Here is a 13,983-nt window from a genome sequence, read left to right on the forward strand (position 1 = left end):
CACATGCGTGGAGTGTGGGAAGAGCTTCAGGCGGAACTCCGAACTGATCAAGCACCAGAGGATCCACACTGGGGAGAAGCCCTACAAGTGTGGGGAGTGTGGGAAGAGCTTCAGCCAGAGCTCCCACCTCATGAAGCACCAGAGGATCCACACTGGAGAAAGGCTGTACAAGTGTTCCGAGTGTGGGATGTGCTTCAGCGTGAGCTCCAGCCTGATCGTGCACCAGAGGACCCACACTGGGGAGAGGCCCTACGAGTGTTCCAAGTGTGGGAAGAGGTTTCAGACCAGCTTCGTTCTCCTCCAGCACTATCGGATTCACAGAGAGGAGAGGCCCTTCCAATGCCCCGACTGCGGGAAGGGATTCAAGGACAACTCCGCCCTCATCACCCACCGGCGCATCCACACTGGGGAGAGACCCTATGAGTGTGATAAATGCAGGAAGAGGTTTCCGACCAGCTCCAGACTCATCCAGCACTATTGGATTCACACTGGGGAGAGGCCCTTCCAATGCCCCAACTGTGGGAAGGGATTCAAGCACAACTCCACCCTCGTCGCCCACCGGCGCATCCACACTGGGGAGAGGCCCTACGAGTGTCCCCAGTGTGGGAAGAGCTTCTCCAGCAGCTCTCACTTGACCCGGCACCAACAGAGGCACGGGTAAGGGAAGCCCTGTGAGTGCCCCAAGTGCGGGCAGAGCTTCGTGCGCTGCTCCAGCTCCATCCCCCACTGGAGGAGGCACTTTGGGCACAGCCCAGGTGCGCCACATTCCCTGTGATCCATGTTGGGAACACACCTGGCTGCTTCTCCTTTTGGTTTGGCCTTAATTTTCCTCTGCTTCACCTTCATCCTTTAAAAACACCCAAAACTGGATTCAATGAAGGAAATTCATCGTATATATCTGACGTTGCATAATTTCTCAGTTGTTTTAGAGGGAATTTAGGATTTGGGGACGCGTTCTGTGTCAAGTCCTGCTGTTGCCTAGAGGAAGGAATTTGATCTCACCCTCCTTATGTTGCTAACAACTCCTCCCCTGACCCCAACCCCAACCCCAACTCCACCCTTGGGATATCCCCAAGGATAAAACTCCACGGCTCTGCCTTTGCCCTGTCTTTGGGAGGTAAGGAATGGATTCCCAAAGGATCCGCCCTTTTCCCACTGTATTCCAAGCAGATGAACCTGTTTCACTGGATTCCCAGGGGATTCTGACTCTGTCACTGTTTTTTTTTTCATTTGTACTACTGCAGTTCTATTTTTGATTTTTCCTAATAAAAAGCTGTTATTTCTACTCCCATATCTTTGCCTGCGAGCTCCTTAATTTCAAAAGTATTTAATATTTTTATAGTTTATAATAATAATAATAATAGTAATAATAATAATAGTAGTAGTAGTAGTAGTAGTAGTAGTCGTAGTAAAAGGGAGGGAGTGTACATTTATAGTTCCTGAAATATGTAAACTGGTTTTTGGATATACAACGGGCTGATGTAATTAAAATCAGATTAATTAGGGATGTCCCCGAAAATAACTAGGGCGGTCTTGGTGGCCAGAACAACTTTTGCTAAGTTGTCCTTGTCTCGCATGATATCAGCCTGTTGCATATTCATCAACTTTTTGCATATCCATAAAGTACTTTACATATTCCAGGAACAAAATTGACTTCATCCTGTTCGGGGATCCCACCTCCCTCCCAGCTCAATTTGGGAAGTCCCATCCCCCTCCCAGCTCAGTTTTGGGATCCCATTCCCCGCTATCTCAATTTGGGGGTCCCTCTGATTGGCTGGAAATTACCCCGTATGGTCTCTGAGTATTTACCGCAGTGAGAGGCCTTGGTATGTGCCTGGCAACTGATGAGTCAGAGTCGGGCCGGGCGCTGATTGGCTGAAAATCGCTGAGCGGGGCCAGTGCTCTGAGTTTGTGCCCAGCAACTGGATCGTCATCAGTGCCATGCGTTCTGACTGGTCGGGATCTGTTTTGGGGTGGGGATGGGAGGAACTGGGGTTACTTGGGGTTTCTTTGGGTTAAATTGGGGTTTTTTTGGGGTTTATTTGGGGTAGTTTATGGACTATTTAGGGTTTATCTTGGGTTTTACTTGGTTTATTTGGAAGTATTTGGGTTTATTTGGAAGTGTTTGGGTTTGTTTGGTCTTCTTTGGAATTATTTGAGGTTCTTGGGGGTTATGTTGTTGTATATGAAATTATTTTTTAGTTGTATTTGAAATTATTTGGGGTTTTTTTGACTTAATTTGGAAGGCTTTTTTTGTTTTTTGGGGTAATTTGTATTTGTTTGGGGTTATTTGGCGGACTTTTAGGTATTGTTTGGAGGTTTTTTTGCGGTTTATTTCAAGTATTTGGGGGTTATTTCGGTTATTTGGGGGTCATGTGGGTTCAAAAAACTGGGAATATTTCTCCTGCAAAAAATGTGAAGTTTTCCTTAAAAATTCGAGACTTTTTCCCCAAAAGACTGGGAATGTTCCCTTAAAAATCACCGGCTTCTCCCAGCCAATAGCGGCGCGTCCTGCCCCAAACCATCCAATCACTGCACTTCATCTCCCAAATTAACGAGTCATGGCGCACCCCGCCCCAAACCATCCAATCACCGCGGGTCTTCCCTCAGGAACACCGGCCTCCCCATGCGCCGATCCAACCAATCACCACAGGTCTCCCATCAGCTACTCCTGCCTCTCTCAAGCTGAACCAACCAATCACCGGGCATCTCCCCTCAGCAGCGCCTGCCTCTCTTTCCTCAATCTAACCAATCACTGGGCGTCTCCCCGCGGCAAAGCCCGCCTCTCCCGCCCCTCTCCTGTCAATCGCTGTGCCCTCTACGAAACCAACCAATCACCGGGCGTCTCCCCGCAGCAACTCCCGCCCTCCTCGCGCCGCTCCAGCCAATCAGAGCCGAGTACGAAGCAGCGCCCCCTGACCCCGGGGCCGAGCATGGAGCGGGCGCCCCCTCCCCCCTCACCTCGTCCCCGGGACCCCCTCAGGGACCCCCGGGAGCCGCCCCGGGCTCGGGCGGGTCCTGCGGGAGGCGCTGGAGAGAGCGGGGGAGGCGCTGGGAGAGGACGGGGGGCTCTGGGAGCTGCTGAGGAGGCGCAGGGACAGGTGAGGGGTCCTGGAGGGGTCGTGAGGGGAATTTGGGGAGGGGTCTTGAGGATGTTTGGGGGGGATTTGGGGAGAGTCTGGGGGGAACTTAAAGGGGGTTTTAGCGGGGTCTGGGGGTGCTGGGGGGGCTTTGGAGGGGAATTTGGGGAGGGGTCCTCGGGGGGTGTCATGATCCTCACGGACGGGTTTCGTGATGGTTCAAGGATTTGATCTCAGGGTGCAAAAAGAACCGACACGGTACAAGGGGGTTTACAATGATAATCGAAACAAATGCACCTTTATTGAATGACCACAGCAAAATGCGATAGAGGGATTAAGGGAGAGAAAAAGACAGAGGAAGAGAGACAAAAGAGAGAGAGAGAGAAAGAGGGAGGGGATAGAGCTGCCAAACATAGAGACAAAGTACTTTGGTCCAGTCCAGTCAAGGATCCGCCTGTTACGTTGGGGAGGTCTCAGAGGCCCAGTTCATCTGGACCCCAATTGTACTCTTTTTCATTGGGGCAAGGGAGATGGATTTTGCAGCCGAAACAAAGGTAGTTTATTGTATCTTTGAGGGGGGGGGGGCGGTGGGAAATAAGGGTACACACAGTCCAAGTTTGTCAGCAGGCGAGAGTCATTGTTTTCGTGTTCCACTGCCTACACCTGCAACATCCACCTTCCTTTGGGCAGATTTTCTTCCCCACCCTGTACACCTCCCCCGAGTTGGAGCTTTCAGTCCCAGTCTCTGGAAGAAGGTGAGAGGGGCCTTCTCACATAGAGATTTCATGTCTCAGTCTCTTGATGAACAGGTTTCTTTCATTTATTTCCCTGGCAGGGAGAAAAAGACACCATTGCTCCTGGGCCGGACGGGCAAACCTCTCCCAAGGCTGACTGGCAGAGCTCTGCTCTGCTCCCGAGCTCCCCGGGGGCGCTTTGGGAGGCGGCTGTTCCCGGGCATCCTCCTCTGCCGGCCTTTTCCAGTCTGCTCATCCCTCCCTTGGTGACAAGGCCCTGCTGCCCATGAGCACGGGGACTGTGTGCGGTGTTGCGGGCACAAAGGAGAGGGGCGGTGGGGAGAATGAGGTCTCACCTGGCCAGCAGACCCACTGCACAGTGGTGGGTGTCGGCACGGAGCAGCGTGTCCCAGGCACGCTTGCGTTCCATGGACAGCACCACGTGCTCATAGCGCATTTGTCAGACCAGGGCCTTCAGGGTCTGCAGCGCAAAGCTGTGTGCAGAGCAAAGGCCAGGTCACGCTGGGAGCCCCGGCTCCTGCCCTGGGGCATGGGAGGGACGGGATGGGGAGACTGGGAGGACTGGGACGGAGCACCTGTTGGGGTTGGTGGAGAGGCCGTGTTGCTCCTGGCATCCCTGCCAGAAGGTCTCAACCTCTTCTGGCATCTCCTGCGTGCTGATGTAAGATTGGAAGAGCAGATGCAGAAAGAGACTGGGGAAATACTCCAGCACAACAGGCGAGCGCCAGGCCAGATTGAAGATTTTCCACAGTGCCACGGTTGCCTGCAAGAAATAAAACAGCCAGAGACAACGCTCAGTGGCCAAGACATCCACGTGGCAGGGCCCGAGCGTGCGAGGGAGAGGTCGAGGGACACGCGGGGGGAGCAGCCAGCCTGGTGCCCCTGAGCCCTGCCCCTAAGGCAGGATTCAGCCCAGTGCCTGAGGCAGGGAGATGCAGCTGGGGGGAGCGCAGAGAGCTGGCTGCTGGAGAGGCGGCCTGGGGGCTGGCAAAGGCCGGCACCAGAAACTCACAGCCAGGGCAAAGACTCCTGCATCGTCCCCATCGGAGGTGTACATGCTGTGCACTGGCCAGGCCCGCAGCACATGGAGGAGCAGCTGCAGCGCCGGCTCCGCAGTCCTGCTCGAGGACATGATGGTTCCCCACATGGTGGCAGCAGCTCTGTGGGGTCAGAGCTCTGTGTCAGGGCGGGCTCGGCCACAGCGCCGTGGCCTGGGCAGCTGCAGGGCCCCGCGCTGGCCCTCAGCCCTGCCTCTGCCCACTGCCCCTGGCCGGCAGCGGCCAGCCAGCCCACGTGGGTACAGGCCCGGAGGGGCACGGAGGGAGCATGGCACCAGGCTCAGGAGCTGACATGGCAGCACTGGAAAACAGAGGAGCCAGAGGGTCCTGGAACTGCCCGCCTGTCTGGCAGTCAGCAGGGACAGGCTCTACAGGGTGACGGGCAGGTGAAGCCTAAGCCCTCAAGGCACGTGGGGCTGCCCTACCTGTCACACGATGGGGCCCAGCGCAAGAGGGTGATCAGCATGTCACAGGGGTGTTCCTGGGTCAGCTCCAGAAGGGCCTTGTCCAGCCTGTGCCCAGCAGCCTCATTGGCCATGAGCCACTGGTGGATGTACCTCACCATGGCGGGCGCCTGCAGAGGGCACGGGGAGACTCGCAGAGCTGCCAGAGCAGCAACTTCCCCTGAGAAGTGCTTCCCTTCCAACCGCATTGGGCCGGGTCTCAGAGACCAAGGGAGCCTGGCAGAGCCGGCTGGAGGCGCCACACCACTGCTGGGGCCATGGAGCCCTTGCCCAGGCTGCTTACTTGCGTTGGATTGGAGACACCCTCCTCCACAAGCAATTCCAGCATGGCAGCACCGGTCTCGGCATCGAGGAAAGGAAGGTTGGCCAAGACGCCCGTGCCCACACCGGTGGTCTCTTCCTGCCAAAGGCACGTGATGAATTCACAGAGGGTCTGCAGGAGAAGGGCAGCAAGGGAGGGAGAATCCATGGAGTGCTCCAAGCCTGGTGCTTGGCTGAGCAGTGCCAGCAGGCCCAGCCCAGGTGGGGATGGCCGCAGGTACCTGCGCCGTTCTACCCAAGCGGCCACGGGCGGCTTCCTGTTCTTGTGTCCGGTCCTTGGCTGCATCTGGCAAAGAGCGAGCGCAACCATAGCTGAGGGGCTGCGGGAGAGGCCAGAGAACACAGCCCAGCCCTGGGCTCCCCCGAGGCAGGGAGAGCCTCGGGATGCCCCGGGGGATGGAGCGCGGCTGCCAGGGGCTCCAGCCCAGCTTCTGTCCTATCCATGGATATGTCCACAGGGATGGGATGGGATGGGATGGGATGGGATGGGATGGGATGGGATGGGATGGGATGGGATGGGATGGGATGGGATGGGATGGGATGGGATGGGATGGGGCCAAGATGGCTGCAGGCACCAGCCCTGTGGCCCAGCTCTGACACTCACGCTCCTGCAGCATCTGGAACTGCTCCAGTTCTTCAGGCTGCTGTGCTGAGGTAGCTCCAGCCTCTTCCTCCTCCAGCCAGGCCAGCTTGGGCACGCTGGGGCGTCTCTGCTTCATGTCACTCTTTGCAGTTATGAGTGCTTGCTGAAGCAGAGAGGCCTCGGAAGGGCTGAAGATGAGCAAGTGCTGCAGTCGTGCCTTGAAGGCTCCTGCAACAGAGGAGCCTCGGGAAGGCTACAGGACAGGAAGTCCTGCAGTCTGTCCTCGAGGGCAGCAGCAAGAGAGAAGTCTCAAGAAGGAAATAGGACTGCAAGTCCCACAGTCTGTCCTCGAGGGCACCGGCCGCAGGGATGGCAGACGCTTGGGAAATGCTCCACGTCCCCAAGTCCCGCAGCCTGGCCTCGAGGTCACCTGCACCGGGAACACCTCGGAAAAGCTCCGGGACAGCAAGGAACGAGCTGGCTGTGTGGGGGCTCCTCACAGCACTGCTCTGTCCCGTCCTGTCCTGTCGCGTGCACTGAGCACTGTGGCATGGCCATGGCGCCGCCAGCACCTACGTCACGGCGTGTCACAAAGGGTCACCCTCGCACACTCTGTCCCTTTCCATCCCACTGTGACCACAGTGTACTGTGTCACAGAGAGCCCCAGGACACACCTCCACGTGCCCTGGGGACACCCCCACCCCACCCAAACTGCCCCAGCTTGCAGGCAAGACCTTGCCCCAAGTGTTGAAGACACAGCCCAGCAGGAACTTTAGCAAGGGCCCAAACAAGAAGCAGCTGCTCCTCTGCTCTGCCTGCTCAGGGCAGCAGAATGAGCCCCCACGGCTGCCAGCGCAGCAGAGCAGGAAGGGCACAGGGGCCTTCCACAGGCCCTGCCACGGCCTCTTTGGGACCAGTCCCGGTGCTGGGTGGCCGGCACACTCGCAGGGGCGTGACACAGACACGGGACGTGTGGCCCAGAGCTCCAATGCTGCTCTGTCCCCTGGGCAGCGCTGGCAGCAGCAGCAGCTGTGGAAGAGTCCCTGCCAAAGGAGATTTGCCATGCCCAAGGCCTGCCAATGCTGGTGCCTCTCTCCTGCCACAGAGACCTGTGGCCCCAGGGGACATCTCTGCCAGAGGACAGCCAAAGCCAACGTGCCTTGGTGTCTATGTGATCTTTTCTGCAGGTGGATGTTGGCAGGAGCACCTGGAGCAATTGGTGGCCACACTTGGTATCTGTCAGAAGGCAGAAGCTGTTGTCCCTTCCTGGAATGATTTTTGCTCGGAAGTGATTATCTGCAGCACAAAACCACCATCCACTATTGACATTCACAGGACAATGCCATTCTTACAGAGATGCTGTCAAGTTGCCTTGTGTGCTTCTGGCTGCTTTTCTTTCTCTCTGGATGAAAACATCAGCCCAGCGTCTGATGGCCAATGCTGCGGGTGCTGCCCGTCTGCCTGTGGCCAGCAGCTCATGCCCAAACACAAGCGGGCGCCTTCTGGGCAAGGGGATGGACTGGCACGAGCAGCCATTTTCCCTGGTGTCACAGTTTGATGCTGGCACAATGCCAGTGCCCCCATGAAAATACATTCTCCCTGGTGTCTGCTGTGAGATGTGACCAGGAATACAGCGAAGCAGGCTCCAGCTTCGGTATACAAAGAAAAAAATCTTTATTACCTTACAATATATAAAAGAAACACACAGAAAGAATGAAAACCTTCCAAACATTCCTCCTCCCCCCAGCCAAATTCCCCATACATCACAGTAAGGCAAAACCTTGTATTCGCAATTCAGTTGCCACCCCTCAGGTCACCAACTGTCAGTCCATCACCACCCCTCAGATAATCAACTCTACATTCATCAAGGAGAGAGGAGTCCCTCTTGTGCCACAGGCTTCCCCAGGAAACACAGTTGAAACCTCTTGTGTTTCGGTGTTACACGTGGCACTGCCCAGAGATCATTTGCCATGGTGACATCTTCCTTCCATGCCCAGTGCTCTCAGCACTGCGCATGAACCAGAGCTGCTTCTGGGGTTCCCCTTTTAAGGATGCTTTGCCCAGTTCCAAAAATGAGCACAGTCTCTCACTTTTGGGACACCTGTCCCCCCCAAATTCACCCCCTGGGGCCGAGGGGTCTCAAGAACAAAGATCTTCTTCCTCACTGAAGGCAGAGGGCACCACCACCCTCCTTATCCATCTCTGTTCTTGCCACTCCTTCACATCACATCACTGCACTCTCTTGGCTCCGAGCCATTGCCTCCCCCTAAATGCAGTCTCTGTGTCACAGGAAAAACGGTTCTGTCCATGGCTGCACAAGAAAAGTCCAGCCAAAGGTCACTCCATCATCTCCTCCCGCCTAGGATTCTTCTCAACTTCTTCTGACATCTTTCGCTTGCATGGACTTTGATCACACTTGCCCATTTTCTCCTATTTCATCCATGTCTCTCTTCTCATTCAACTCCAGGAGGATCAGCATTTTTAAGGTTTCCATCATCCAAGAAAAGGGTTAAAATCTCGGGCTCTGCCTGCCCAGAACTCCCACGCTGGCCTTGCCGGGCACCTTCTCTCTGCACCCTTTCTCCTTCTCGGCTGTGCTGCCAGCACAAGGTAGCAAATTTCAAGGTGGCACAGGCACAGGCACCGCCTCTCCCTTTCTCTCTGTGGCCGCTGCCCGATGCCTCTCAGCGCTCCTCCACCCTTCCATCCTGCAGGGGCCTTCACCTCCCTTCTCTGTCCAAGGCCCGGCTCCCCTCACCCGGCCGCTTGGCTTCCCCTCCCGCACCCAGCCCGCAGCCGGGCAGGGCAGCTCTGAACCTTTCACCCACCAGAACCAAGAGAGCTTCCCCTGGGAGTTCTCTGCCTTTAACCCTCTGTGTTCTCAGAGGTGAATCCATGTCCTCAGGGGCCACACCAGGCGCCAATATTCAAATCTGAGCCCTGATTGGTTTGACCACAGCATCCCAAAAAACTCACTTTCTTTTCAAACCACGACAGCGGGACCAAGGGTTCTGAACAGAAAATCCTGAAGGAGCTCAGTAACCCAAAAAATGGGCTTAAATGTGAAATGAGCGGCTCTCATTGGCTGGTCCAGCACAGCCCGCGGCTCTCTATCCCCGCCCCACCTGCCCAGCGCCCCAAGGTTCCCCCTACCCAAAAAAACCCCCAACCCGGGGCTGCAGCGTCCCGGAAAGGTCTCAGCCAATGGCAGCGCAGGCAGGAGGCGGCATAGCCAATGAGAGGTCGGGGCGTTGGATTGCCTCTTCGGTTGCCGGGCAGAGCCCGTGGCCGATCGCTGCCCAGAAGCGGCGGCAGCCAATGAGAGCGCGCGGCGCTGCCGAGCCCGCCCTGCTCCGGACTGGCGCTCCCAGCGCAGCGCGGCTGCTTTGGGGCTGCTGCTCCCTGCCCGGCCCCGGCCATGGGGCGAGGGGCGGCAGCTGGGGCCCTGCTGGTGGCACTGGTGGTGCTGGGAGCCCCCCCGGCTGCGGGCGCGGAGCTCTCCAATGAGCGGGGTGCGGGAGGCGCTGGGACACGGGGGAAAATGGGTAAAAGGGGGCGAAGCGGGGAGCCCGGAATGGAGGGGGAGGAGAAGGGACTCCCCAAAGGGAGAGCGGGAGGGGCTGAGGGATGCGGGGAGGGGAGGGGAGGGAGGGGTGGGGAAGGGGGAAAAAGGGGAGGGGGGACCCCAAAACTGAGCGGGAGGGGGCTGGAGATTGGGGGATTTGTGGGAAAATGGGGAAATGGGACCCCGAAAGTGATTTTGGGAGCGGCCGGAGGTGGGATGGGAGCGGATGTGAAAGAGGAAAGGAGGGAAGGGCGGCAAAGAGGAAGCGGCAGCGCGGGCAGGAGTGTCTCATGGCAGCCGTGGGGCACAGGGTGTGCGGAGTCGGGATCCAGGGTGGCCCCCGGAGCGCTGGGGGCGTGCTGGGGGGAGAACCCCGGATCTGTGTTCTGCACTCACAGGAGTGTTCCAGGAGATGAGAACGAGAGAGTGTCACTTCATTATTGGTACGGAGAAGGTGAGGTTCCTGAGGAGGTACGTCTACAACCGGAAGCAGTACATGATGTTCGACAGCGACGTGGGGGTGTTCGTGGGAGACACCCGCTATGGGGAGACACAGGATCGGTGCTGCAACGGAATCCCGGAAATACTGGAGGATAATCGGGCTGCGGTTTACACGTTCTGCCGGGCCGGCTACGAGCTTGCTGCCCCGTTCCTCACGGGGCACCGAGGTGAGCGCGGGGCAGAGCGTGTCCCCTCGGGCCCTACCCTGCCAATGACACTGGAGCCCCTCAAAACGTCTCTGAGAATCAGCCCAGGGCCCTCAGCCCGCCTTCGGAACAACCCCGGGGCCTCCTGTCCCACGCAGTGACCCCCGTGGCTCTCCCAGTCCGTCCCAATCCATCCCTGGGCCTGCCCGGCGTGTCCATCCCGGTTGTCCGTGTAGCCGGCTCCTTTCAGCCAATGAGAGCGCGTCTCTCCGGTGACTCATCGGTTGCCATGCAGAGTCCATGGCGCTGGAATCCCGAGGGCCCCGCGCTGGACTCGGCCTCCCAGTGCCGCGCACTTCATTCCCAGTTAATTCCAGGGCCACCAAAATCCCTCTGAGTGCCATCCTAGTCGCTCTCAGTACTTCCAAAGTCCCTCCCTCCTCTTCTCAGCCTATTCCAAATCCATTCAAAATTAATTCCCAGTTCATTCTCCGTTCAAGCCCGGACGTCCAACATCCGTCCCAGTGTGCCCCACCCTGTCCCATCTCTCTCAGCGCTACCCCAATCGCTCCCAGTCCCTCCCTAGCCCATTCCCAGTCCCTTTCCAGCCAAACCCAGCCCTCTCCTCTCTGTCTCCCAGTGCCCCCCAGCATATCCATCTCGCTGATGCCCCCCTCGAGCTCCCAGCCCAGCCCCGGCCGCCTGCTCAGCTCCGTGATGGATTTCTACCCTGCTGCCATCCAGGTGAGGTGGTTCCAGGGCCAGCAGGAGCTCTCGGAGCACGTGGTGGCCACCGACGTGGTCCCCAACGGGGACTGGACCTACCAGCTGCTGGTGCTGCTGGAAACGCCGCCCCAGCGCGGGCTCAGCTACAGCTGCCAGGTGGAGCACGTCAGCCTGGAGCAGCCCCTGAGGCGGCACTGGGGTACGGGGGAGCCCCTGGGGGCGCTGGCAGAGCCACTGGGCTGTGCTGGGAGCCACTGGGAGGGAGCTGGAGAGAGCCGGGCTGGAAGTGGGAGAGGGGCTGGGCAAGGGCTGGGCAAGGGCTGGGAAGGGGTTTGAGGGATGCTGGGGAGGGTGGGATGGGTTTGGGGGGTCCTGCTGGGCACTGGGAGGGAGTTTGGGGGTGCTGGGTGTGACTGGGAGGGAGTTTGGGGGCGCCTGGTGCAAAGGGCAGGGGGTTTAGAGGATGCCGGTTGCGACTGGAAGGGACTGGAATGAGGGGGTGCTCGGAGCGCCTTGGTGTGTCGGTGAGAGGTTTTGTGGGTGCTGAGCCCTGCGGACCCCCCAGAGATGCCGCCGGACGCCGCCCGCATCAAGATATTGATGGGGATTGGGGGCTTCGTCTTGGGCTTCGTCTTCCTGTCGCTGGGGCTCGGCTTCTCCCTGCGCAAGAAGGTCAGGGCGGGTGCCGGGGGTGGCATCCCCGCCGTGGCGGAGCGTGTGCGCTCCCGCCGGGGCCCCAGCCCGGTGTCACCCCCTTTTCTCTGCCAAAGGAGCTCCTGAGCCGGCGGCGGCCGCAGCCCCTCCCCGTGGGCTCGGGCCCGGCCGGGACCCCCCGCTCCGTCCCCGCTCCGCTGATTTTGGGGGGTCCCGTGTCCCCCCCAGCCCCGCTGGCGCTCTGCCCCCGCCCAGTGCCCGCTGCCAGTGCTCCCAATAAAGCTTCCCAGTTGGGCCCGGGGCCGTTTATTGGGGGTGATGGGGAGGGGTTTGCGGGGGCGATGGGACGGATTTGGGCAAAGGGAGGGGGACAAAGGGTGGGGGCTGGGCCCGGGGGCAGCGGGAAGGGGAGGTGGAGGAGGAGGAGGAAGAAGAGAAAGAGGAAGAGGAAGAGGAAGGATCAGGAGAAACGCTGGAGAGAAGAGGAAAAGGAGGCAGGATAAGAAATGAGGAGGTGGGGGAAGGAGGAACTGGAAAGAAGAAGAAGAGGAGGAAGAAGAGCAGCAGCACCAGAACCTCACCGTTTTTCCACCCCCCCAGAGCTTCAGCCCCCCCCACCCCATCAGCATCGCCCCCTCTCCACATCCTGCACTGAGCAGGGAGGGAGAGCTCAACCCTTTTTAGGAATATCTAATTAATTTAAAATAACTAATACTTTTTAATTTTAATAAAATGTTATTTTAATTTATGAAAACATCATATAACTTAAATTTATATAATTTAAAAAATAATTTTATATTTGTGAGGGAGTCGGTTCCGAATTTTCCCTCATCTGCCTCAGGATCGTCATTTGGGGACCACTAAGAAAAGACCACCCCTGTCTTAAATCTCTGGCTCCAAAGCAGAAACTCACATGCCAACAACGCCCTAGATCTGAGAGCGTTGCTAAGCCATTGTTCTCACAGGTGTTGTTTGCTGTATGCTACACTGAGCCCAAGGAGAAGAAGAAGGCGGCGTCGCAGACATTTCTTCACAGAAATCCTTTCTTTCGGATTTCTGCGTCTTCTGGAGGCCAGAGGCCTCAGAAGAGAAGGTAAACAATTATTATCAGATGCTGTGGAATGCAACAGGGGTTTCTTGATTGGCTCATGCTTCTTGTTTATAATTAAGGGCCAATCACATAATGCAAGCCGGGGACCGAGTCCTTGGGCACAACTTTGTTATAGATTCTTTCTATCTATTCTTAGCTCAGCTTAGCAGCTCTGCAACCTCTCTCTTTATTCTTATTAGTATAGTTATAATGTATTATATATTATACATCAATAAATTCAGCTTTCTGATCTAGAAACAAGATTCACCATCTCTCTCTCACCAGCAGTGACCCACTCAGGACGCTGTAATAAGGGGGCACCGTGCCCTTTTTGCAACAACAGCCTTGGGAGCTGTCCCACCTCTCGGCCTGGCTGGACTTCTTCTGAGTTTCAGGTGGTCCCCCCACAGAAGACCCTCACCTGTTTTACAACCACCGTGACAGACAGACTGAGATGGAAGGAGCCTCTCCATCAAGGACTGAGACACAGAACCCCCATGTGAAAAGGCCCCTCTGCTCCTTCCAAGGACTGGGACTGAAACCCCCAGCCCGGGGCAGGTGTGTGGGGGAGGCAAGCTGACCAAAGCGAGATGTTTGCCTGCAGGTTGTGACCGCTGGACCAAGAAGACAATCGCTCACGCTTACTGCTGAGAGCATGGACTACCTGTTACATCTATTCCTTATTGTATCTGTTTCCCCATCCTCGCAATTTCCAATAGAGTTATCATAATAAAAACCTCTGAGTTAGCGAGAGACTTCGAGATCTCCCCGACGCAACAGGCGGATCCTCGACTGGACTGGACCAAAGGACTTTGTCTCTATGTTTGGCAGCTCTATCCCCTCTTTCTCTCTCTCTCTCTTTTGTCTCTCTCTTCCCCCATCTTTTTCTCTCCTTTAATCCCTCTATCACATTTTGCTGTGGTCATTCAATAAAGGTGCATTTGTTTCGATTATCATTGCAAACCCCCTTGTACTGTGTCGGTTCTTTTTGCACCCTGAGATCAAATCCACGAACCATCACGAAACCCGTCCGTGACGAC

The 13,983-nt window shown here is 57.1% G+C and overlaps 1 protein-coding gene and 1 pseudogene across 1 annotated transcript in view; one reads left to right on the forward strand and one right to left on the reverse strand.

The window, feature by feature from the left end:
* The window catches only part of LOC131093383 (zinc finger protein 850-like), a 201,688-nt pseudogene that overhangs the window by 91,373 nt on the left and 96,332 nt on the right, over nucleotides 1-13,983 (reverse strand).
* The window catches only part of LOC131093384 (zinc finger protein 850-like), a 253,540-nt gene continuing 239,610 nt past the window's right edge, over nucleotides 54-13,983 (forward strand). The window contains exon 1 of the mRNA XM_058040536.1: nucleotides 54-591. Coding sequence (XP_057896519.1) covers nucleotides 131-591 — 461 coding nt within the window. The 5' untranslated portion in view covers nucleotides 54-130. The remainder of the gene's footprint in view (nucleotides 592-13,983) is intronic.

This window comes from Melospiza georgiana, chromosome 25 (genome assembly GCF_028018845.1).
Source record: "Melospiza georgiana isolate bMelGeo1 chromosome 25, bMelGeo1.pri, whole genome shotgun sequence".
NCBI lineage: Eukaryota > Metazoa > Chordata > Aves > Passeriformes > Passerellidae > Melospiza > Melospiza georgiana.